Below are 26074 nucleotides of genomic sequence, written 5' to 3' on the forward strand. Positions count from 1 at the left end.
TGGATACATTTATTGATTTTTTGTGGATTATGGATTTTCATTTAAAGTATGGAAAAATATGGAAAATAAAACCTGAATTTTCACGATCTAAATAACACATATTTACCTACTGTGGAAACCATGATTAATTAGGAAAACAATTTCAAATAAATATATGTAAATACCATATATGTCTGTGGTAAATACATATTAATCCGCGCCCTATAACACAGTATTACAATATTATTCTATATGCACTAATGCCCACGACGCGCAAAAAGTCCGGCGCAAAAAAATCCGTGTAATTCGGGCAGACCACAGACATAATTATATAATATTAATATACATACATATTATATCAGTGGGGCAGACCGACCGGCACAAAAAGCACAGTTGACAGATATATACGTACATACCAAGAAGCTTATATCTAATACACTGGAGATTTCAGTATGAACATTAACTTGTAACAAGAAAATATGACCTTGAATGACGCGGCCTGTATGTTTTTTTTATCCCTTTCACACCTAACTTGGCAAGTGGGTGTGTTTTCTTGTTACAAGTTAATGTTCATACTGAAATCTCCAGTGTATTAGATATATAAGCTTATTGGTACATACAGTTAGGAAACTAAGCCCCTGCGATGAAATTATGACGTAAGCACTGTTATAGCAATATTCTCCTTTCTAGGCAGCCGACCCCGTAAGATACGGGATAAGGCTAGGAAGAAAGGAGAATATTTTCTCTGTCATTTTTGATTAAAAAAAAATATTTTCGTTTTTGACAGTCAGGTATGCCAACATAACGGCAGGGGAACTCTTTCGTGAAACGCACTCTACAATGAGACACAATAATTACGGTGAAAAAACAAAGAATGATAGCAAAGTAATAACTTACAATATTTATGCAAACATTAACAGTATTATAAATACTAAAGAAAACGTTAAATCCACTTCTTATTATGTGGTCTTGCATTAAATGCGAAAGTAACTCTGTCGGTCTATCTCTCTGTTACTCAATCACGCCTTAACGTGCCTTAACTACCTACTGAACCAATTTGCATGAAATTTGGTATAGAGATATTTTGATACCCGAGAAAGGACATAGGATAGGTTTTATCCCGGAAATCCCACGGGAACAGGAACTATGCGGGTTTTTCTTTGACTGCGCGGGCGATGCCGCGGGTGGAAAGATAGTAAAAAATAAGCGAATAAATAACGAACATAATATTATTGTGATAATATATAGCACGCTACTTAGATTAGTTCGCTTATTATAAGCTATGCAAATATTTCACACAGATTTTCAAATTAAACACAATAGCAGAAATAGTATGATAATAATTAATAAATATATAAAATCCTGTTTCACAAAAAAGACAATTCCACAAAAAAGTGCACAAAAAACAAAGGAACTCTAATTTTTGATAGAATTTTATATAGATGGGTACATTTATAAAAATAAAGAATCTAATATTTAGACTAGTTTTTTATTAACATTTTTACACAAAGAACATTTATAATCACTACATAGCATAAAACAAAAGTCGCTTTCCCTGTCCCTATGTTCCTTTGTACCTACGCTTAAATCTTTGAAACTACGCAACGGATTTTGATGCGGTTTTTTAATAGATAGAGTGATTCAAGAGGAAGGTTTATATATATAATAACATCCATTAAATAGTGGAGAAGTACTGTTATTTTTGAGGTTTCTAATGTGATGTCGTAAAAAATTACATTTTTTCTGCTTACATTGCAAACGCAGGCGAACCCTACGAGTTTTATCAAAATAATGTACTAAGTATTATACACATTGAAAAGATCTACAGAAAAGTCCGCGATGGTATACATAATAATATGTTTATGGATAACCCACAATAACTTTTTTTTGTCATTTACTTTTTACGACAAATAATGGCTAATTTTCGATGCGATTTTAACCAATACAGCATTAATCCTTAACCAAGTAAGTACCTTGAATACATTGTTCATTTAATATAGATCTATATGGCCCTTTACACCGTATGATTTTAGTGAATATTTTCGAAGATATTACAGACTAGCTGCTCCGCGCGGTTTCACCCCCGTGGCTCCACTCCTGTTGCCCGTAGCGTGATGAAATATCCTTCCTCGATAAATTGGTCCGGGAGCCAGCAGCAGATTTTATGACCAAGTTCCTCTCAAGCGGTAATTAGTAAAATGCATCAAAGTACAGTATTATGAAGCCTCGTGAACGTCAGCTGGAGCTCGGTTGGGGGGAAGAGCGGTTGTAGCCTCCCGTATCAGCTGACGGTTTTTCCACCAAGATACAGCCAGCTGACATATATATTTATCCACAGTTACATATAAGCTATCATCGGGTAAATTTTTGTTTGAGAGGAAATAACGGAAAATAAATTTTTCTTTAAATTTAACTTTCATGTTCGAGACCCAGCTGACGTATAATACACCATGTTGTAACCAGCTGACTATTTTTTTTCGTTGAGATATTGGTTTAGCTACAATTTGACAAATTTTTAGCTGAGAGGAAATGAATGAATGAATGTATTTTTTTTTCCTATGTGCGTGGGAGGCTACAACCGCTCACCCCCCCAACCGAGCGCCAGCTGACGTTCACGAGGCTTTATAATACTATACTCTCATGCGTCTGACGAATTATCTCTTGAGAGGAAATAGTTAACCAAATTTGCACCTGGCTCCCTAACCAAATGGGCTATCTAACACCGAAAGAATTTTCCAAATCGGCCCAGTAGTTCCTGAGATTAGCGCGTTCAAACAAACAAACTCTTCAGCTTTATAATATTAGAATAGATTATCATTTTTATTACAGGCAATGGCTACTCGTACCACCACAATAGAACAGCAAAATCAAATAAAAGAGAATTACTATGACCAAGTATTACCAAAGGAGTCGCATTTTTATCAACCAATCAGAAAGCTGGAAAAAAAAATTGGGTTTATCACACCCATAATATGGTCTAGTGCAATAATTATAAGCCTGTTTCATTTAATTGTTGTATCATATTGTGCATACTTATTGTACAATGGGGTACGATGTCTCAGAAGCACGTTTATATTGCGTAAGTAAATAAATATTAATTATAATTATAATATAAACTTATTTATGAAAATAGAAATTTTTAACAACGTTTTTAAATATAATTTGAATTTTGAATTCGATATCAGCTTGATATCTGCTTTTGCACGCCTCATAAGCGAAGCGTTGAGGTGGGTACTACTGTCACTTCGCGCAAAACATCTGATTTTTCAAACTTAAAATGTCTTTATGTATCATACATTGCACTTGTAAGATAATACATACACACACATATTAAGAAAAAACACTATTTTTAACGTTCATGATATTTTTGATGTCATTTTTGTTATTTAAACTAGTTAAAAAACAGTTTAAAAAAGTTCTGTCTTGGACGTCCGTGTGTCTGTATGTGCGGATCCTTTTTCTTGTTAACACGATAGCGACCGAAATACTTTACTAATCGAGTCTTTTTTTTTCTCTTACGCTTGAGTATGCTCAGGAATAGAACCCTTTCATTTTTCAGGGTCTGATTCGATGTGGTTTAATTGTTATTAAATAAACAAAAATAATAATTAATAAATATTTATTAAAAAAAAATTATGAGGCGTGCACTTTTGGATTTTCCAAATTATTTATTATCTATGCCCGAGTAACGCTTTTTTTTTCTTTATAATACAATCTGTGGCTCTCCTTTCAGAATTTATATTTGGATTTATAGCGGGACTCGGTGTCACTGCAGGCGCCCATCGACTTTGGACTCATAAGTCTTACAAAGCGAAAAAGCCTGTAAAAATACTGCTTCTAATATTATACGCTACAGCCGGCCAGGTAATAAATAAATTTACTATGACGTATGAAATGAAATTAGATAATTTGTGGTAATTAAAATACCTGTTGAAAAAAATAACGAACTTCAAGTTTATCTATGATTTCACTCTCTTATTAAGATGAAAATTATATAATATACATATATAATATAAGATGTTGGTATCTAAGTGTATCTGATCAAAAGTTTTTTTTTAATATACCAATTCTGTAATAAATATTGAATTAATCGTGGATAAACATACACACTTGGGTAGTTAGGTATATAAATTATTGTCCGTCTCGTAAATAGGTATTTAAATCATTTTCAACATGAATACTGAATATTGAATACCTATAGAGATTACTGTTATGAAATTATTTTTGTTTGGTAAGAGGTAGGTAGAGAGGTAGGTACACAAAATCTTCGGAAAAAGAATTGAAATTGCAATTCATTTTGAATGGATCTGTTTACAATATTGTTTATTTTTTTTTATCGCAATCAAAAGGTAATTAATTAGAATCCTAATAATGCGATAACAACGTAATAAAATAGGTAAATACAGAACTGTGATACCTATTACAAAAGTATTGAATATACCTAACACCTTCTATGTGTGAATCAACATGGAGAGAAACTGCTATATGCTGTGGCTATATGTTATTCTTTTACTATGCAATTTCTTTTTATTATATTATTCAAAGCTTATTGTACACTGTGTTATGAAACAAATAAACGATTTTTATTTTTTTTACATTTTATTTCAAAATTCCCAGAACAAACTTTACAACTGGGTCCGTGACCATCGCTTACACCACAAGAAGTCAGAAACATTTGCTGATCCTCACGACGCGAACCGAGGGTTTTTCTTCTCCCACGTGGGTTGGCTGATGATGAAGAAGCATCCTCATGTTATATCCGAAGGGTCCAAGATTGACATGAGCGATATAACCAGTGACCCTATGCTAGTGTTCTTTAATCGGTAAGTTTTGCATCACAGTTTTCATAAGAAAATACTTAATTTTCTTTATTGGGGTAATTCCCGTGATATACTAAGCGTGATATTATACTAAGCTGATATACTAACTATTGGTATACTAAGCGCGAAGGGACTTGTAGTTTTGCATACACTGATCACGTAAAAAATACTTATACAACAAAATTATGTCAAAATGTACATTATCTTCATGAGATATATATTCATATAATACTTATAACTATAATGATATAGATCGTACATATTTATACAAATGATTACTAGTAATCTATCTAGTCTAGCCAAGTGTTAAATTTAGGTCTTTACTTACTAGGCCAAATTCGATCAAAATAAATTACCATGTTCAAGATGTTTTTTGTATTCATTTTTTATTTGACTAAAATAATATCAACATATATATACTGAATTATTCAGCTATTTTTTTTTAATAATACCGAAACTTTAAATATGTGTTTGTCCATTCTCCTACATTTTCCAAGAAGAAAATATGTATATGGCTAGTACCACATACCATACGGCATACACACTAAGTCACTTGTACAAAATACAATAAATTTGAACTTATAATCTTAATATATATAAATCTCGTGTCGCAATGTTTGGTTGTTTCTTAGGGGACGCCTACGTTATAACATCTACCTGCATGCCAAATTTCAGCCCGTTACGTCCAGTGGCTTGGGCTGTGCGTTGATAGATCACTATATCAGTCACCTTTGAGTTTTATAATATAGATGAATACTACAAATCGTTATAAATGTATACATCTCGAAGTTTGTCCTCAATGGACTCCTAAACCATTTAACCGATTATAATAAAATTCGCACACCATGTGCAGTTCGATCCAACTTGAGAGATAGGATAGTTTAAACATGTAGATTGTAGGTGCCACGGGCGAAGCAGGGGCGGACCGCTAGTATAGTATAAGTAAATAAAAGAAATAATTTCTATTTCAGGTACTTCTATATCTTCAAATTCATATTCTGCTTCCTGATACCAATTGTTCTACCAGTTTATATGTTTGGAGAGGAATTATTTGTATCTGTACTGTCGACTTTAGTACGCTATATTGCATCTTTGAATGCGACATGGTCCGTTAATAGCTTCGCACATTTGCATGGATTGAAGCCTTATGATAAGTACGTATGTCGTAGTATTTTCTAGTGTTTGATTTTACGCGAGTATTATACATTTAGAAATTGAAGATTTTAACGTATTTTAAACGCCCTTAAAATGTTTAATTTCTATTTACCTATATGGTAAATCTTTATGGTTCCATTTTTTATGCAAATGTTGATCAACAATGTTCCAATTTGAAAATTTTGTCTCAACGTTCTTTATTTACTAGCTGTGCCCCCGGTTTTACCAGCATTGCTCCGCTCCTGTTGGTTTTAGCGTGATGATATATATAGCATATAGGCTTCCCCGCACTAATGTATCTGTACTCTTCCTGTCTTCTCAGGAACTACTGGTCCGATTTGAAAAAAGTTTATTCATCGAGGAAGGCTGTAGGCCACCTATTATATCATCACGTTAAGACCAACAGGAGCGGAGCAATGCGGGTGAAACCGCGGAGCACAGCTAATAATCTTATATAATCTAATTTTATAGGTAAGTACTTGTTATTTAATAAGCAATACTTTCACATTTAAAATTTTATATTTCAGGGACATAATGCCATCAGAAAACAATATCGTATCAATAATTGCGCTTGGTGAAGGTTGGCATAACTACCATCACACCTTCCCCTGGGATTACAAAACAGCTGAGTTGCCATATTTCATCAATTTAACAACTGTTTTCCTAGATTTACTAGCATTTACAGGTTTAGTATATGATTTGAAACAGGCTTCTCCTGCTCTTATAAAAGCCGTAGCAGAAAAAAATGGGGACGATAGACGAAAACTTGATTAGTAATAAAATATAAGGTTTTTATATGGTGATGTTTTAAATTATTTTAATGATGTGATAAGTTAAAGAATTTGGTGTTAGTTTTTTTTAGTTAAGTTTGTAACGGCTGTTGAATTATAAGAGCTAGCGCGCAAGAGCAACTTTTGTCTCCGCAACTATTTTGTCTCTCCCATCAACTCTATGGGCTAGTAAGAAAGTGCGCGCAAGTAGCGACGCAACTTCCCATAGAGTTGATGGGAGAGACAAAATAGTTGCGGAGACAAAAGTTGCTCTTGCGCGCTAGCTCTTAGGACTTAGAATAATATTTTTTTACATAATATTTGTGATATAACGGGAACTATGTTTTGCAATGTGTACAAGTTACTTTTAAATAATTATATTTATTTTGTATAATTTTAGCTGCGTAATTGCCTTTGGATGGTGACGCACAATAAATAAATAAAAAAACAATTTATATCTGGTATCATTTATTTACATTTGTTTACATCAAAATACATTAAAATTATTTACATCTAAATAACACAAGTTCTACTACGTTCTACCACAGATTACTAATTACTACCACAGTTCTACATAATATTATGAAATTAAATTTTGATGAGATTTCAAACATTATAGACCATAATTCTATATTATATTCTATTTGTTAACTTCTTCTCTCTATGCTTATATAATGGCCTTCTTCAGGTTTTAGCATCACGTCAATTTTCAGCACCAATTTTGTATGGTCTCCTTTTACTTTATAGTGACGCATGAGATGTGCGAGAGATGTCTTCATCGACATGTAGGCGTATGATTTACCTGCAAATAATTACATGAGTAAGTACATAAGGAATATTCTAGATGATTCATGAGGTTTTACATTTTTTTAGGAGCTTTGTAATGAATGGGAAAGTTCTCTATCGATTACGCTTTATGCCTAAACTCCCCAACCAATTTTAATGATATTACTTGCTGCGCAAAACTTTCAACACTTTGTCCAAGAAGTTTGCCAGGCGCTAAACACTTAGGCATTGAGGAAGGAACTGTAGATTTTGTCAAAAACCAAGCATGGGAGTGAAAAAGAGAGTAGGTATAAAGGGAATAACATGTATAGAGAACTTTCCATGGTGACGTGAACAACAACAATCATAAACTTGTAGGTACTAAAGTCTAAAATGCTAGCCATGACATAATATTTGCTAAAGGACGACAATCCGTCTATGTACTTATTTATACATATACACAGCACATATTGTGACTGATGATTACTGTTGTAAAATTCAAATATTTTCACTATTCATTGAATGCGATATAAAAATAATTGCGCACGTTTCTTTACTGAAAATAGTATCTTGGCAGAAAACATAAATAAAAGCCAATACATATTCATCTTCCCATCGGCAATCGCGGTAAAGCAGTCCGGCAACGTCGCTGAAAAACTGCAGTACTATGGGCAAATAATACGAATAAATACAAACCAATAAATATTCTTCTCCCCATATTAAACGCGACAAAAGCGGTAGGGCAGTCCGGCAACGTCGCTGAAAAACTGAAGTACTATGGGCAGATAATACGAATAAATACATACCAATACATATCCTTCTTCCCATATTAAACGCGGCAAATGCAGTAGGGCAGTCCGGCAACGTCGCAGGGTTCAGCCATCTTTCTGGCTTGAATTCCTCCGCGTCTAGACCCCACATCGGATGCCTGTGAATGCCGTGCACGAACATGAAGCAGGTACGGCCTTTGGATAGTGTGCAGTGCTCTGGAAAGACACGTTTTATTTAGTACAATATCACGTAATAAAACTAGGAAGGCTTCCAGCAGGAAAAATTCTAAATATTATAAGCACGATGTATTCAAATTAATTATTATCCAATCCTATTTAGTGAATAAAAACCTTTGAAACCCGTACCCGGGTTGATTGATTAAAAAAAAAAAAATTAAAGTCCACTTATTACTAATTTTATGCTTTATTAGTTATAATGTTCAAGCTTAACTTACTCAATTTAAGGTCTCGATCGAGTATTCTAGCTGTCACAGGAACGATTGGGAATATCCTCATGCTCTCCTTCAAAACCGCTTCCAAATAAATCAATTGCGAGAGATCCTGTTTGGTGACGTCACGATCATCGTTGCCAAAGACTTCCCGTAATCTGATAATAATATTTAAGCATTTATCAAAAGAAAAGAAGCACGCAATCTCGAAAGTAGTTTTTCTTCATCTTTAACTCTACCGAGAGGCGGAGTGTTTCGACCTCAGTTTCGACGGATTATAAGCGCGAACATAGACGCGGGCAACAGCTAGTACCTAATATAAAAAGTATCAGAATTTTTGCAAATTGTTTCAAGTTCGAGGTTAAATAGATCGACGTTGGCCATTTTTTATAAAATTTTACAGTTTTTTTACTACTTTCCGAATCGGTGGTAAATGTTAAAAATGTGTAATGACGATTCGAAAGTGCTTAGATCTATAAGAAGTCTAAATGAATAAATAAATGATTGAGTTTGAGTTTCGTTTATTATTGACTGCAAATTGTTAAATTGCAACTTACTCTTCAAAGATCTTCTCCTGAACATGTGGATGAGATCCTATCAACACCAGGGTGAACATAAGCACGCTAGCTGACGTATCATGGCCGCCTACAATCATTGTGTCTACATGCTCCTGTATTTCACGGTCGTTGAACGCACCCTTTTCTACTGCTAACTCTAGTAGAAGATCCATGAATGGCTTGAATTTTGTACCTGAAATGAAGGCAGGATTTAGTTAAGAAAATTACATGGGCGTCAATGTAAAGTTTAGTATAGGAAATCGCTCTGCAGTAGACTGTTTTCGTATAATACAGAAGTTAGAATGAGTAAGAATTAAGATATGAAACAGAATAATAATTATTCTCACCTGAGAGAGAAGAAGAATGGGTTACACTGTAGGTATATCTTACCTGTGATCGCTTATAATAAAAGTTATTTATAGCATGAATATTAAAATTAGTACCTGTTTTATCTTCTTTGTTACCAGATTCCAAACTTTTCAAGTAATCTGCTTTCCGTTTCTGAAGTACCTAAAATTAAAAAATAAAGTAGAGAAAGTAGTTGAGAAAAACTGTATGATCATTTTTATTATTTATATAATGTTAGGCATAGCAGCAGCATATTTAATCATTACCTATCCAATTAGTTTTATTCGTGCATAGAAGACTTTAAAACTATTAATTACAAAAAAAATACATGTTTTTAGTAGTGGTAGTAGTAGCAACTTCGACAGGTGATTTTCTTCACGTGACACTCATAAAGGTACTGTATCTATTAAAGGTAAAACAGCTTACTGTATAAGACATGTTATGTAAAATCTTGAGCAGATTATCCTGTTTTCTGCGCAACGCTGACAGGCTGTATATAAAATGATTATGGAGCCAAAACTTCTGGAACCTTTCTACGAAGACGTTGAATATCTGCTCTGTGGCTTGCACGTATTGGCTGTTTAGAACACTTTTTTCGGTGAAGTCTATGCCTAGTGCTGTCACTGTAATAAAAAAAGTTAACTCCTGAGTTTAATGCGTTGTATATGTATAGGCTTCAATAAAATTGAAAATGACTATTACATTCAAACTGAACCAGTCTACTTGTAATGACTTTTTGCAGCAAGTTTGCAAGTTACTAATATTAACAGGTTGGCATTTACCTATGTGGAAATAGGAGATTTTTAAACCCGTGGAACAAATCTTTTTTTGAATCACTTAGTATCATTACCGTAGTTTCCAACACCATGAGCAAAGATCATGCAAGTTCAGTTATAGCTGTAAAAAATTATGTCCTTAAAATAAGCTACTCACAACAAATAGTCTCCAAAGCATTATGGCGAGTATACACCCAGTGGTCAAACGGTCCCTTTCCAACTTCCTTCGACAGTTCCTGGACTAGCCTTCGAGACTGGCTGTTGAAGACGCCCAGAAATCCGTCCAGTACGATGGAACTGAACGCTGGGTTCAGAAGACGGCGGTGGTGCTTCCAGATGGATACTGGAATAAAAAATAAAATATTCAATTGCAAAGACAATTTGTCCAAATCACATCTAATGAGGATACGATGTTCAATTGCAAAGATTTGACAAAATCGTAATTATCTAATGAGGTCTTTTGCTGAAAACATAGGTCATTAAAACACAAAAAAAAATAGGGAAATTAACATTAGAGAAAGAGTTAGAAATAAAATCGATATAAGTTATTATTATGTTATAAGTAAATGACAATAATAAGCTGCTCCAATAAGTTCATTATTTTTGTGAATTTATTCTAAGATTTCAATGTTAATATTATAACTTTATATTATTCATGTTATTATGTATTATGTAAAAATCTTTACTTACACTTGCCAGTCACCAATCCTTCTCCGAGCCAAGGCTTAGCGAATTCGTAAAAAGTGTCCTTTTGTAGGCATGAGTTTGCTACCGTCAACGCATCATCTGGATCGCAAACAACTAGAAAACATAATTCAATGAATAAGGGTAAAACGTTCAGAATTAATTTTTTAAAGGAATAACTGATATATCTATATCTGTTAATATTATGAAGCAGAAGACTTTATTTATTTAACTAGTTGAATAAACTTTTTCTCAGGAATCACTCTCCTGAATTGAAATTTTTTTGGCTAAAAAGAATGAATGTAGAATCTGTAAAGCACTGCTAGTAATTAATATAGGTCTATTGTATGCGACTATACCAATTATTATTAGAAATTATTTATGGCTTCTTAGAATAAACACAAGAGAATGAATTAATAGATAAATTAGTAATGAATGACTCACTATAAATGGTACGTGGCCCTATTGTAGCCGACAGCACCCCTCCAAGCCGCAAACACTCGTAGGAGAGCTCTTTCACTGTGGTCCATAGTTCTGAAATATTTATTTAATTTCAACTTATTTACTCAATGTGAAAAGTAACTGTTATCTAATAAGTGCTATTGTTGTATTTGAAACGACTGTTACAAAAGAATCTTATTATTTTTAATCGTTTTGCAGAAAAAATTAAACTAAGTTACGCTAACTTTTCCTGTTCTTGGAAGAAGCCCAGGCGATTTTATTTTCAGTAATGACCCTAAAGAAATTTTGCAATGGTCTCTATATTTTAATGAAATAGAGCGTGTGTAATTTATTTCATTGCCTATATTGTTTTTTGACTGTTCACTGTGAGAGAATATTGTAGTATTGTATGCGCGCGTACACATACGTATTAACACACACATATACATCCATGCGTGTTTTAATGATGGGAGGGTAAATTATTATACATCAAGAATTGTATTTGTGAGGCAATGAATGAATATGATACGAAATCCTTACGAAATGTTATAAATGAGAGAGTGTGTTTGGTTATTTGTTGGTTTCGAAATGCGTATGACTTTTATGACTGGGGGTACCTAGTAGAAGCTTGAGAATTATATAGGTTACTTTTTTACAGTGGTAAAACATCATGGGAATTTCCTTTGACAGCGTAGGCGAAGCCGCTACGTACCTAACTATATATTATTAAAGAAAAACTACTAAATATTACTAAACTATCACTAGTAGAAAAACTGAATCCTAAAATACTTACGAACACTATCTCCAACAAGTAAATGGGCATGACCGACTAGAGGCAATCCCCCGGGAATAGCTGGAGGCTCGTGGTAATTCTTCCTTATCCTGGACCACGCCCATAGACCACAGATAATGATAATCAGTATTATCGCCAACATGTTTACACGACATGGGTTTGTAGCTGTATCCTGTCAGAGAAAGAAGAAAAAATAGTAGGTACTATAGATTTCTAATTAAGGCTTCATTTATTGTATTTCAATGATAAAACAGTTGTAAACCAATACAAAAATAGGTTTCTGCCTCTTATTGCATCTGTCTGATAATATTCATTAAAGTCGGTCCAGCAATTTGAGGTAAACGGAACGGGTATAAATATACATATAAACACTGCACAATTAGTAGTAGGGAAGTCATACTGTTGGTATTTTACGTTTCTATTTTAAACGCTATTTTTTTACGGTATTTTAAGTAAACAATTAAACTCAAAGAAGATAGTATAAATGCTTTAGATTTTCCCTCCATTGTCACTTCCACAACTTGCGTTTAGATATACGCTCTAGAGACAAACGGACAAACACAAAACTTTAATCACTTCACAACACAAATATTACCTTTATAATTTAAGGATAGAGTACACAACACTATTGTTTAAACTGCACAGGATTTGTGATTTCCTGTATTAGTCTTTATAATGTGTAAGTTCTGTTTCCGCTGGGCCAACGGTTTCACATTGACTGGCTGTTGCAATGCACGAATTAGCTTTGCAGTTCACTGAAATAGTGTATTTAGATGGATATTGTTACCTTTATTTAATAATTTGCCGTTGCTCCAAAGTTAACCGGTTGGTTGAAAATATTGCCTACGGCTACGTCATTCCTAAATGGTTAGTGAAATAAGAAAGAAAATGCAATATAGAAAAATTCAAAGATGAACAAGATTTCCGGAATAAAATCTATCCTATGTGTCAATCCAATTCTAATTGGTTCAGTATTGTTTGCATGAAAGAGTCAAACATTCAACGCATTCTTACAAACTTTCGCATTTATTTAGTAGGAGGTCTAGCCCAGGACGCTAAGTGTTTATTGTAACAAGGATCGCGAACAACATTCGTGCCTACGTGACATATTATGCGAATACACCAGCAAACAGCCCTTACGCCATTCTATTGATTTCGTTAAGCAAATCGATCCAATATTTGCGTCAATATGTGCAACTTCCGTTGGCCACGGCCACGCGTAGGCCATTTTTAATTTTGCTCCAATTAAATAAATTAACCGCATTCGTGTTTTAAGAATAGGTCGATAGGTTTTAAACCAAATATAGTCTTCTAACTGTATACAACCTGCTCTAATTAGGTATTATCTACAGACAAAAAAATCATACCATAAAATATTATATAAAGGTATATACTGCATTGTAATCGTATCTCGACTGACTGGACATTTCTCATTTAAAATTTATAGTCAACTTAGTTTTCAGGACTTCAGGAAAAGATGGTATGACATTTAAAGGTTAAATGAAGTTTTAATGTGAACATGCTCTGCATTCAGAAGAATATTTTAAAAGGACTTTTCATTTCTGAGAGAAAGTTAGTAGATTATTTTGTAGACCTTCACATGAACATAGAAAAACCCGAATACAAACCTCTCCTTAGTTTTCCGGGATTAAACATATCCTTCATACTTTTCAGGTCTCAAACTACCCTTGTATCACATTTCATCCCAATCGGTTCAATGGTTGAGGTGTGAAGAATATATAGAAGGGCAGTTACATTCTCATTTATAATATTATAGTAGGGATTTCCACGCTCAGGCAAAACGTGTTTGAATTATTTCAGTGAAAACGTCATTACTTTTGTAATAGTGATTTACAGTTATAACATGCAACCTCAATTCACTAATCCAATGCTATATATCTATTACAAAATATAACGTTTTTCAGTATAACACGAATTTTACTTTATGCCAGTAGTTTTCCTTAACGTAAACGGTTAGGTTTTATTAAAATTATAATTAAAGAGCAAATATGTTTTCACCAAAACTTTATTCGTGACTCGTGTTTTGTGTCTAAGTACCTAAATATTATTATGTAATACTTAATTATGTAGTTAGTAATTTATTTCCTACCTTCCTTCCTAACATTATCTAGGTTTTAAGGAGGCATGTGTAGAAAGAACATTTTTTTGTATAAAATTATAACTTAGGCTAAGTAAAATTAAAGTTGCTCTTGTTTTTTTTTATTATTTACGTAATCAAAATAATGTGGTAGTTAGGTAAATATAATGTTTCATTGTAAAAAAATAAAACCACATTTTTACTTCAATTATTTATTCCAAAACCATCAAAAACCACAACAATCAACAATTTAAATATATTGCAATCCAAGCGCTGCCGCGTGCGCTAACACTGCCTCCGCAGCCTGCCTGGTCTCCAGGTGGGAGCGGGCGTCTTCCGTCCATGAAGCAGCTGCGGCCCGCGACGCGCCTTCCAGGGAACTGACGTAGCGTATAGCGGCTGCTAGGTTACCACGTTCCATCCAAAATCTGTAGTCACATTTTTTATTTACAATACGAATCATGCCAATCTGTTTATTTTATTCTATTAATCACTCATGTAAAAATTTTCATTTAAAAATACCACATTGAGAACGATTACAAACAATAAAAATAATTACTTAATTAGAACGTTTGTTGTGTCCAAGGTAAAAATGCGATTGGAAAATATATATTTTCAATTTCCGTAAATTCGGTACAAACCAACGTTAAATAATTTTTAAATGATGTTTATAAATTATTGAACAAAATTAAATTTGTAGAAACCTTATAACTTAAAATAAACCGTAAAGTTATAAAATAACCATCAGGAATAAATTGTTTAAAATAAATGCCTCAGTATTTATTGAATAATTTCACCAAATTGTCAGTTTCATCACTTACTGATAAAGCCCAAGGTAGCCTATTTTACACGACGCATATTTTTATATGTAACTTGTCATTTATCTGTCAAATAAGCTATCCAGAACATATCCAGAAGTTGTGAAAGCGGCATTTAGTCACAAAATTACAAATGGTCCGGGAGCCAGCAGCAGATTTTATGACCAAGTTCCTCTCAAGCGGTAATTAGTAAAATGCATCAAAGTATAGTATTATGAAGCCTCGTGAACGTCAGCTGGAGCTCGGTTGGGGGGAAGAGCGGTTGTAGCCTCCCGTATCAGCTGACGGTTTTTCCACCAAGATACAGCCAGCTGACATATATATTTATCCACAGTTACATATAAGCTATCATCAGGTAAATTTTTGTTTGAGAGGAAATAGCGGAAAATAAATTTTTCTTTAAATTTAACTTTCATGTTCGAGACACCAGCTGACGTATAATAAGTACACCATGTTGTAACCAGCTGACTATTTTTTTTCGTTGAGATATTGGGTTAGCTACAATTTGACAAATTTTTAGCTGAGAGGAAATGAATGAATGTATTTTTTTTCCTATGTGCGTGGGAGGCTACAACCGCTCACCCCCCCCAACCGAGCGCCAGCTGACGTTCACGAGGCTTTATAATACTATACTCTCATGCGTCTGACGAATTATCTCTTGAGAGGAAATAGTTAACCAAATTTGCACCTGGCTCCCTAACCAAAACGCGTGGTACGCCACGTGACGGCAGAACTAACCCGCCTGTCCATTGATGCGTAATGCAATTATAATTACGGTTACATTGGAATATTTTTATGACTCGAGAGTTTTCTTTTAACATTGTGTAGGTATGATTAGGTATATTATGTGTTTTAAAGATGACTAGAAAAGACAGAGTTGATTTGCACGATCGAAAATTCTATTCTTTTTACTGAAAAATTTTCCTCGCTTGACATAATATTCAACAATCCTCGCAACTCTTTTAGAATTAACGTAACAAGAATGAGAAGTTTATCAAAAACTACATAATATTAAAGCCATGTTAGGTGATCTGATGCTATTAAGCTAGTATATTATTATTAGTCTGTGCTATAAGTAGTCACCATCGTCAAGAAATATTCGCAACAAATGATTTCCATTGTAAAAAATCATAAACTAAACTAAAATTCTACTCTGCATTTTACCTTGCTCGTTGTAGCAAATCAAATGTGTCCAAATCCTTGAAGGGCTCTTTCGGTGGATTGTCTATTTCTGCTTGTGGGATGCCAGACATCTGTAAAAAAAGAACATTTTTATGTCCAGACAGCAGGCAAACAAACTAGTAGTTCGCCTGATGATCATATTTTAGAGATTTAGCGCATGCCTAAGCATGCTCTTCGAATTTCGGGGCTTAGTCACATAGACCATATTAATTGTAATTATTTATATAGATGGGTATAGAGATTGAAATTTAAAATAGGTTCGTAATGTTTTCGCCTGATTAATGATTATGATGAAATAAAAAAGTACCTATATTATATTGTATACCTTCATAAACAACAAAGCAGATTGTATCCACGATAAGAAGTAAACTGGTAACGGAGCTCCATCATGTTCTACTAACGCCACTTTTAGCGCTATGCTTTCCATCTGAAAAGTGGATATAAAAATAAAGTTCTAAAAGTTAGTAATAGTTTCTAATATTTTCTGTGGTAAAAAATCAATTTCAGTAGGTTTATTTCTGTATTATCATAGAATTCTTATATAATGACTGAAATATGATTATTAAAATATATTTGTACTTATTTGTGAATGCCATGAATGTATCTATTAGCAAAATACAAAAATATAATATCTGACTTGCCATTGAGATTTTGCATACGCATACAATACCAGGAGAAAATAATTTTTTGGATTAAACTATAAAAATTTAACTTACTCGATGGTACCTTTCTCGAAGCACGCTCTCTGGTACGATCCCGTCTTTTCTAACCGATTCTGGTATCGCTTTTAGGACTGTTTCAACTAATTTATCTCCATCCCCTTTTTTATAAAATATGCGTTATCAAGGTACCTACATTACATTAACAGCCTTTCCCTTGGTATTAAGTTTTACAATATGGAATTCAATTTGGATTTACTATATCGAATTCAATTTTAATTTTATAATTTTACATTTAATTTAATTATCCAATCATTTCAAATTAAACTAATTAAAAAGGTTTGTCAGTAATTACATTCGTATTAATCTTAAGTAATTATTTATTTAATTATGTCTTCTTAAAAACGTTTGTCATAAATTACATTCGTATGTAAAACTTTCTTACCTGATGCCTTTTGAATAGCCCTTAATTCTTTATCTACTCGGACCCTAGGTTCCCCCTTTTTAGTAGCTTTGAGGAGGGCAGCCCCCGCCACCCAAAGTTCTTGTGATCTTTTCGTTTCACGCTCAGCTTTTAAGTGCGCTACAATCGTTATATTGAAATACTAGCTTCCGCCCACGACTTTGTACGTGCATCCCCGTTTTTCCCCGTTCCCGCAAGAATTTCGGGAAATCCTTTCTTAGCGGATGCCTACGTCCTAACATCTACCTGCATGCCAAATTTCAGCCCGATACGTCCAGTAGTTTGGGCTGTGCGTTGATAGATCTCTATATCAGTCACCTTTGAGTTTTATATATATAGATAAAATTCAGGGGATTGTCTTCTAATGTTATAAAAATATTTAATTTTCAGTGAACGGTAGGTAGGTACCTAAGATACGTAACCAATTAAAAAGCATGTCAATACTATCTGGTCAGGCATTGTAGAAAACCAACATAACTTCCAAAATTTGTTTAATAAGTAGTACGCTTTATAATATTCTATCGTACATAAGAATATTGTCAACGGTTTAAGAAGCAAGTACCTATAAATTGTACCAATATCTTAAGAAAAATGAATATCTATCATCTCTATAATATGTATATTTAGCTCTACAAGTTTATAATATATCGTAGTTACCATTAAGTTTATCTTCTACGACTTTCAGCTTTGCAGCCATGTCAGCTAATTGCCGTCTAAATATATTCTTTTCAAATGCCACTTTCTCAGCTACCATTTTATTTAGTTTCTCTGTTGCCTAAAAATAAATTTTTCATTTATCTTTTAGGCTCATTAATGACAATAATTAATAACTAACAATTTCTCAATGAATTTAAAATACATACAAACTAATAAGATCTGAAAACTTCTACGTTATTAAAAAAAGTCACCATTCTTGTTCATGAAACAACATCTTCAACAAAATTAATTTTATTTAAGTCGTCTCTGTGTCTGATCGTTTCTAATATTTTGTGAATTTTGTTAGATTGTAGATAATTAAAAAATTGACGTTGAAGTATATTTCTATCCATAACTTACCTCTTTTTCCTTCTGTACCAACTTTTGCTTCAGTACTTCTTGGTGTCTGTCACTTTGCTTTTTTAAGGAATCTTTCAATATCTTATCATTGTTCTTTACTTGTTCTTCGCACTATAAAATTATGATTATACAACCCTTTACCACATTTTTAATTATATTTTAGCCGATATTTGAAAACTTTGTATGTAGACAATTATTTCTATCCAACAACAGAATAAACAGTGATTTTAGAATTTTCCAAAGATATAACATTATTCATTATTCATAGTAGCAAACGCGTGTATTAGGATCATTTTATTACAAAACTTATTTATATCACATATAAATAATTATTTGTCTATCCTGGGTCCGATTCCGGGTGGAGACAAGGAAAAAATGTCTCGATCTAGCAGGACACAGAAGGCTGATCACCAACTTGTCCCTAAAGAAAATCGATCAGTGAAACAGATGTATGCATAATGCCCCACTATAGGATACGGGACTGCACTTTTTTCACTTCACACATTAGTTTTATGACTGAAGTTTATATACCCTCTGTTTGAACTCTTTGTCCAATGCAGTCCTCTTTTCCCTAAGTACTGCTTGTAATTGTGCGTCCCGTGCTTTATTCGGTGGAAGATCTATCAAATTTAAATTAATTTAATTACATATAAAATAATTACAGTGCGATGATATTAAAGTGTAAATGTTACGTACTATCCATTGCTCTATTTATCCGCTCTGTCATGCCTACGACGGAATTTTTAAGTTCTTCTTTTAATTTTTGTGACTGAAATATAATAAAAAATAGCTTTCTATAGTTTTGTTATCATATAGAGCGTAGAAAATCTTATGTGTCAATATTGAATTAAAGACGCAAAAAAGCAACTACCAAATCAAGCTCTTGATTTTAAATCAAAGTGTATGATGTACCACGAGGTACATCTTGCATAAATCCTATTTTTACTTGCATAGGTTAAAGGTCAGTTCCCGTGAGCTTCGTTCTGACTGCATCATTGCACACTTCGATATTTGCTATGACGTCACTTTACTCAAACATGTTCAAACTTACATATCTATAGGTGTGATAGAGCAATAAATCTGGATCTCCGACTAATTGTAGTTTATCCTGAACGTACTTTATTTCGGGAAACATCGTTTGGTTCTCGTCTGTATATTTGTCTACTGCTGCCTCAACCTATGAATTACAAATAATTTCAAATTTGGTTTTATAAGCTTACTGTAAACTTTTGTCGGTTATAAATTGCACAAAACATATTCATAAAATCCATATTATTGCAATCGAAAAAGGGGGAAAGGAGAAAGTACTAAAGAATTATCAAAATATAAAGTTCGTTCTATAAAGTTACAGAATTAACTGAAATTTTCGTTCGTTATTTTTCAATTGGGGATAATAGAACATAAAATATCTACATTACAGAATTAACTGAAATGGCAAGGAACTCGTGCAATGATATTCCTTATAGAAGGCATAAGGCATTTAAGAAAAATAGCAAGAACACAGAAGAATACCCTCTGCCAATGTTGATCCATAGCAATAGATTTATCATTCTCCCATTCATACTTGATGCGAGATATTTTCAGCTTCTTCTGATAGTCGTTTATAAGACCTCGAATGTTGCACATTTCTTCCTTTGGTGCTTTTACACCACATTCGAAGTAATGTGTGAGATCGTCTAGAATACATTTAATGATTTTCTTGCTTTAGACACACGATATAGGGAAAATTTTTATCAGACAATAAAGGTTATGCGCTAATCAGTTCGGTTTTAAATGTTTCTACTTGTTGTGTTTCTACTGTTTCTACTTGTTAATAGCGACAAATTGGTTAAACTCTGTTCAGTAAATAATTAATATACCGACTAAATAATCAGTCGATTATAATATAATTCCTCTACACATCGCAGTAAGGATAGACATTTATAAATTTTATTCTTAATACTAGATACCTATATTCTTTCTCTCTTATAACATAACTATGACAAGTGGTTGATCAACATTATAATAAAAGTTGCTGTCATTTAACAAAGGTCACATTCCCTTACCTAAATCATTTAGTGCAGTATTGACATTATTAAGAGATGTATTGACTAGATCAATCCTCTCTGCCATTTGATCGTGTAGTTTCTTAACTGTTGGTATGGAAAAGTTCTGCATAGCTTCTTCTACTATCTGTTGATTTTGAATATCAATTAGGTACTATTTAACTTTTACTAGATAATATATTATTGAATATTTATTAAAATGATGCAGTTATGGTTGAGAGATGCTCTGCTAAGTTCACAAATGTGATGTAGGAGTAGGACTATCAGTTGTGGCGGTTTATAAGAGTAAAATATGATGAATTTTTTGTTGAAATTATTCGCGATCGGATGAAAATCAGAGTGTTTATAAATTGAAGATTAATATGGTGCTATTTATGTTTTTATTTTAAAGTCCGTATTTTGAGTGTGAGTTTGAGTAAGTCGTCTAACCATTCGACATAATATTATATTATATTCACAAATTCCTCAAGATCAACCTTCTACCTACATCAATTGAGATCGAAACTTTTATTAGTTTACAGAGACTCCTTGCCTCCTTGTTTGCAATTATCACGCAATTAATGTGGAAGGGGCACAAAAAATTGATGCTTCTAAAGTCTACTCCAATTCTTTGAAACATCTTACTCTATTATAATACGCGCAAGCTTCAGTAGCCGTGTAGTAGTTGTTTAGAACTGTCTCAGCTAGATCGATCAGACACTCTTCAACGTCACAAATGTTCTTTGTTACTACCGGTGGTGGAATAATTACACATTCCTTTCCATCCTCTGTAATTAGAATTGATTGTGAAATAAATTTTTGAAGTGAAACTTCTTTAGGCGCGTTGAGAGTAAAATTACAAGGTCGCATCATGGCAGTACCGTCACGTCATGAAGTAAGACGACGATTTTGGTATCGTAATCTTGCCAAAGAAGTTTCACTTCTGACACGTGACACACACTTTCTTTTTTGTGTTTATTTTTAATGAAATCTTATTTTAATTAATTAGAGAGGTGAAAGCATAGAAGAAATAGGTCAGTCCATTTATGCCACGAATTCAAATGGTTTGATCATTGTGAGAAATAAAATTCCTGCAAATACTTTTACTTAGGTATATTGTGTAGTTTCTTTCAAAAATATCGTATTGTACCTACATTATCTATATGCCCTATTCGGTAAGAGAGTGAAAAACATACCACGTATCTTTACTGTTTCTACTTCATGCCTTTCTGGTACTGCTGAAAGGGAAATAAATGTGTTTAAAATAAAAAGATAATATGATTCAATATTTGATTTAATCGAAGATTATTTTGTTCCTTACTTATGACCGGTTTTCCATCCTCACCCTCCAAAGAACAATTCTTGGGCTTATCATCTCTGCCAATGTTCTGTATAAGGCTTCTCAAGTCATCTGTACATTTTTCCGCGAATTCAGAGTACGTCATGTTTTCTTCATACATTATTGCTATAAAGTCATCGAACCATGGCGCGTGGATCGTTAACCAATCACGCATCTCGGGGGAACGTCTAAAAATTTGCAGTCCATGTAATATTATAACAAAAGAATCTATTTTTTTAATAAAAAGTTTTTAAATATATTTTTAGGTATCTACAGTTAAGATTTATGCGTGAAACGTCACTTTGACAGTCTACCTAACATGAATATTATACTTGTATCAGAAGCGTAGCGTGCCTTGGCGGGGCCCCGTATAAAAATTTGTTTGGGGGCCCTTAGGAAGGGTAAAGATTTCTTACAAAAGCGCACGTTGGGGGCCCCCTTGGCGCGGGGGCCCCGTATAATTGATACGGCAGATACGGCGGTAGCTACGCCCCTGACTTGTATTGAATAATCAAAAATAATCTGCACACATATCATATTATTTAATAATGGCCATAGCTACTGAAGTTATTTGTGGAAGCTGTGTCGTATCTTATTTATCAGAATAACACAAGCTATATAAATGCCCGTGGTTTTGCAACAGCGTATCCACCCTTCTATGTCATCCGTTTCATACAAGTTAAATTATAGACAATGTATATTTTACTTAGCAATAACCGCGATGCCAGCAGCAAGAAATACAACGGCTATAGCTCCCCAAAACATGCTATCATCTTTAGCCTTTGGTGGAGGAGGCGGTGGCGGCTTCGGGCATGTATCTCGCTCTTGAGGACTGTACTTGCTGTAGGGTTGAGAGAGATGTGTTCCTCGAAGGTAAATGGGGTGTCGACGCTGCGAATGTATTTGATTACGAATGTACTAACTGTACTACTGTATCGACGTACCTAGTTATGGTTAGGGAGCCAGGTGCAAATTGGGTTCATTATTTCCTCTCAAGAGATAATTCGTCAGAAGCATCAGAGTATAGTATTATAAAGCCTCGTGAACGTCAGCTGGCGCTCGGTTGGGGGGGTGAGCGGTTGTAGCCTCCCACGCACGTAGGAAAAAAAAATACATTCATTCATTCATTTCCTCTCAGCTAAAAATTTGTCAAATTGTAGCTAACCCAATATCTCAACGGAAAAAAATAATCAGCTGGTTACAACATGGTGTATTATACGTCAGCTGGTGTCTCGAACATGAAAGTTAAATTTAAAGAAAAATTTATTTTCCGTGATTTCCTCTCAAACAAAAATTTACCTGATGATAGCTTATATGTAACTGTGGATAAATATATAGGTCAGCTGGCTGTATCTTGGTGGAAAAACCGTCAGCTGATACGGGAGGCTACAACCGCTCTTCCCCCCAACCGAGCTCCAGCTGACGTTCACGAGGCTTCATAATACTATACTTTGATGCATTTTACTAATTACCGCTTGAGAGGAACTTGGTCATAAAATCTGTTCCTGGCTCCCGTACTATTAGTAGGTACTACTGTATCGAACGAGTTAGTTGAATGAAATATCAAACTGAATTTGGTAATTTGAATGCTTAGTTTGAATTTATACTGCACTATCGTTATTCTAATGAGTACAGAGAAGCAAAAGGGAAATTGTAAGTTGTGCCCGCTAGGTATATAAGTAGAGAATGCTTTAAAACGGATTGAAGATAATTTGTAAAATAAATGCGCGTACTGCGAACCGATGTGACCATATTATTACCATATTATTCTACCATACCAGCAGGTATTAAGTGTTATAAGAATGTGCTGTTTCCATATAAATATTTTAGCTTTGTTTCTTGTACAATGTTTCCTTACCAATATGCTTCGGATTGTCAGCAATTGCCCAGGTAATCTGAACATTTTGTTGTTTCAATTTACAGCGTGTGACATGATGACAAACTTGTCTTCTGCCAATCTATTTAGTTTTCTGCAGTGATTAACTAAATAGTACGTATAGTTCTATGTTCTTTAAAAAAGTATATGCTTAGCAAAAAATGGATCAAAAAAAGTAAGTGGTATTATTTGGAAATTAAATGTTTCTAATATGATTTATATTTTCTTTGCAATAATGCGAAATTTTGGCGCGCAAACCACAGAGTAGCGTGCTTTGCGATTGGCTGTTGCATTTTGACATAAAAATTAAGTGCACAATTAGACAGTGCGCGCACGAGCAACTTTGTCTCCGCAACTTTTTTGTCTCCGCAACTTTTTTGTCTCCGCAACTATTTTGTCTCTCCCACCTATGGGCTAGTATGAAAGTGCGCGCACGTAGCGACGCAACTCCCCATACAAATTGATGGGAGAGACAAAATAGTTGCGGAGACAAAGTTGCTCGTGCGCGCTCGCTCTTAGAAAATAGCAATAAGAGCGTATACGCACTATGCGGGTAGCCGTCCGGCTGACCGCAAGCACAATTATGTACGTAATATTCATTTCTATGCGCACTGTGCGGTCTGCGGTAGCCGCATCGCAGTGCGCATAGAAATGAATATTACGTACATAATTGTGCTTGCGGTCAGCCGGACGGCTACCCGCAATGCGGCTACCCGCATAGTGCGTATACGCTCTAAGGAGGTTTTGTCGTTGAAAAAAAAAAACAAATGGAGTGAGGGGTAAATAATAATAACAAAATTTAGAGAAGTCTTAATCATTTGTTTATTCAGTAAAGTTTTACAATATAGGTCCCTAATAGTAATAAAACTATTTCACAACACCAGAAATCTATTTTTTTCTAAAGTTCTATTAGTGACAATGATATTAAAACGTGATTTTTAATTTATTATGGAAGATATATTTAATACCTAGGTATAATGTTATCTCTTTCTGAAATACGTGAATTTACTAATGTTTGAACGGGACATGTATATTAAATAAAGGACCTAAATAATATCATTGTCACTTATAGAAAACTAAACAATTACACTTTAAAATTGCACAGATTTCCCAATAAGTTATATTTTACATTTTAATACAACAGTGTTAATAAAACTATTAGTCGTGATTGGATTCGATTTGAAAAACATAATTTACTTTAAAAAAACGTCAGCTTAGAGGTTATCCGAAAATAATGTCATACATAAGGTGCTTAATACCTTGCAAAAATTTTATGTAACTACATTAAAGTTTTAATGGAAGTAATCATGGACGTATAAAAAAAGACGGACGGTATATCGCCTAAACATTGAGTGAAGCCTAGTAATGGCGGCGAAAGATCCATGTGTGTATGCCATGTTGCCATGGCAACAGCTGTCCTGATGACAATGGCGGCTGTATTTTTTTCTATAAATTTTGCCGTAATAATTTTGTCATTAAAACATAAAAGAAATAACTTGCTTCCCTGTGGAATGTAATCCCTTGTGTTTTGTTATTTAAAATTGTATTGTTGCGACACCATTTAACCACGCAAGACGGCATTTTAAATATTTTTTGTGAAACAGTGACGCAGTTAATCAGTCGGTAGTTCACGACGTAATGGCGGCCGACTAGCTTACTATGGTGAGAGTGTGTGCGTGTTTATTGTCTTTACACGATCGCTAGCTTACTATGGTGGCTTCACGTTGTTTGTTCGTAATACGGCGTCCGTCTTTTTTTATACGTCCATGGAAGTAATGTTATCTATACTTATATTATAAAGCTGAAGAATTTGTTTGTTTGTTTGAACGCGCTAATCTCGAGAACTACTGGTCCGATTTGAAAAATTCTTTCGGTGTTAGATAGCCCATTTATCGAGGAAGGCTATAGGCTATATCATCACGCTAAGTCCAACAGGAGTGGGGCTACGCGGGTGAAACCGCGCGGCACAGTTAGTCGTTAACTAAATGTTTTATACTTTCGTAATTATATTTAGGATTCTTATTAGCAAACTTGCATCGAAAATACAAGAAACTTACATGCGTAGTTACCTACAACAATCTGTATCACTTTTGGAACGAAGTTCCTAATCGCGCGTTGTGAAAGGGGGCTAAACGGAAAAATTCTTAGGAAAAGTTGTCACGACACTTTTTGCTAGAGTTGTAAGCCGTGCGGCGTGCGCGTGGTTCTCTGTCTGTCTCTCTCTAACTTAACACTTCGTTCCATCCGGATGT

General features: G+C 34.0%; 3 protein-coding genes across 3 annotated transcripts; 1 reads left to right on the forward strand and 2 right to left on the reverse strand.

Moving 5' to 3' along the window:
- The first annotated feature begins 2811 nt into the window (after window positions 1–2811).
- On the forward strand, window positions 2812–6742 carry LOC149898156 (acyl-CoA Delta-9 desaturase-like). The gene is made up of 5 exons (XM_090115381.1): window positions 2812–3058; window positions 3713–3843; window positions 4597–4802; window positions 5771–5953; window positions 6482–6742. The coding sequence occupies exons 1-5, from the start codon at window positions 2812–2814 to the stop codon at window positions 6726–6728; spliced, it is 1014 nt and encodes a 337-aa protein (XP_089971507.1). The 3' UTR covers window positions 6729–6742.
- A 629-nt stretch (window positions 6743–7371) lies between these two features.
- LOC149898157 (cytochrome P450 4C1-like) lies at window positions 7372–12449 on the reverse strand. The gene is made up of 10 exons (XM_090115406.1): window positions 12308–12449; window positions 11518–11607; window positions 11080–11190; window positions 10547–10732; window positions 10040–10236; window positions 9709–9775; window positions 9266–9458; window positions 8715–8866; window positions 8296–8475; window positions 7372–7526 (listed from the first exon to the last, which is right to left on the reverse strand). Exons 1-10 carry the CDS (start codon window positions 12447–12449, stop codon window positions 7372–7374), a joined length of 1473 nt encoding a protein of 490 aa, XP_089971532.1.
- A 2169-nt stretch (window positions 12450–14618) lies between these two features.
- On the reverse strand, window positions 14619–23849 carry LOC149898158 (MICOS complex subunit Mic60-like). The gene is made up of 17 exons (XM_090115343.1): window positions 23805–23849; window positions 22653–22837; window positions 21929–22134; window positions 21807–21845; window positions 21253–21395; window positions 20629–20755; window positions 20096–20259; window positions 19635–19760; window positions 19280–19352; window positions 19115–19203; window positions 18584–18694; window positions 18185–18302; window positions 17510–17647; window positions 17122–17225; window positions 16731–16832; window positions 16388–16476; window positions 14619–14833 (listed from the first exon to the last, which is right to left on the reverse strand). Exons 1-17 carry the CDS (start codon window positions 23847–23849, stop codon window positions 14656–14658), a joined length of 2037 nt encoding a protein of 678 aa, XP_089971469.1. The 3' UTR covers window positions 14619–14655.
- Window positions 23850–26074: the final 2225 nt, after the last annotated feature.

The sequence above is a fragment of the Colias eurytheme genome, chromosome 23 (assembly GCF_061535395.1).
Source record: "Colias eurytheme isolate Ceu_HAF_F1 chromosome 23, ilColEury1 Martin Lab GWU primary, whole genome shotgun sequence".
Taxonomy (NCBI): Eukaryota; Metazoa; Arthropoda; class Insecta; order Lepidoptera; family Pieridae; genus Colias; species Colias eurytheme.

Bases quoted from the DNA above. Each gene is read 5' to 3' on its own strand.
- LOC149898156 (XM_090115381.1), top strand. From the start codon at position 2,812: ATGGCTACTCGTACCACCACAATAGAACAGCAAAATCAAATAAAAGAG. The intron at 3,059-3,712 runs GTAAGTAAATAA...CTCTCCTTTCAG, and splicing joins CAGAAGCACGTTTATATTGC to AATTTATATTTGGATTTATA. The intron at 3,844-4,596 runs GTAATAAATAAA...CAAAATTCCCAG, and splicing joins TATACGCTACAGCCGGCCAG to AACAAACTTTACAACTGGGT.
- LOC149898157 (XM_090115406.1), bottom strand. From the start codon at position 12,449: ATGTTGGCGATAATACTGATTATCATTATCTGTGGTCTATGGGCGTGG. The intron at 10,733-11,079 runs GTAAGTAAAGAT...TTTTTATTCCAG, and splicing joins AGGATTGGTGACTGGCAAGT to TATCCATCTGGAAGCACCAC. The intron at 10,237-10,546 runs GTGAGTAGCTTA...TTTTTATTACAG, and splicing joins TGCTTTGGAGACTATTTGTT to TGACAGCACTAGGCATAGAC.
- LOC149898158 (XM_090115343.1), bottom strand. From the start codon at position 23,849: ATGTTCAGATTACCTGGGCAATTGCTGACAATCCGAAGCATATTG. The intron at 19,353-19,634 runs GTAAGTTTGAAC...ATTATATTTCAG, and splicing joins TCTATCACACCTATAGATAT to TCACAAAAATTAAAAGAAGA. The intron at 19,204-19,279 runs GTACGTAACATT...TAAATTTGATAG, and splicing joins GATAAATAGAGCAATGGATA to ATCTTCCACCGAATAAAGCA.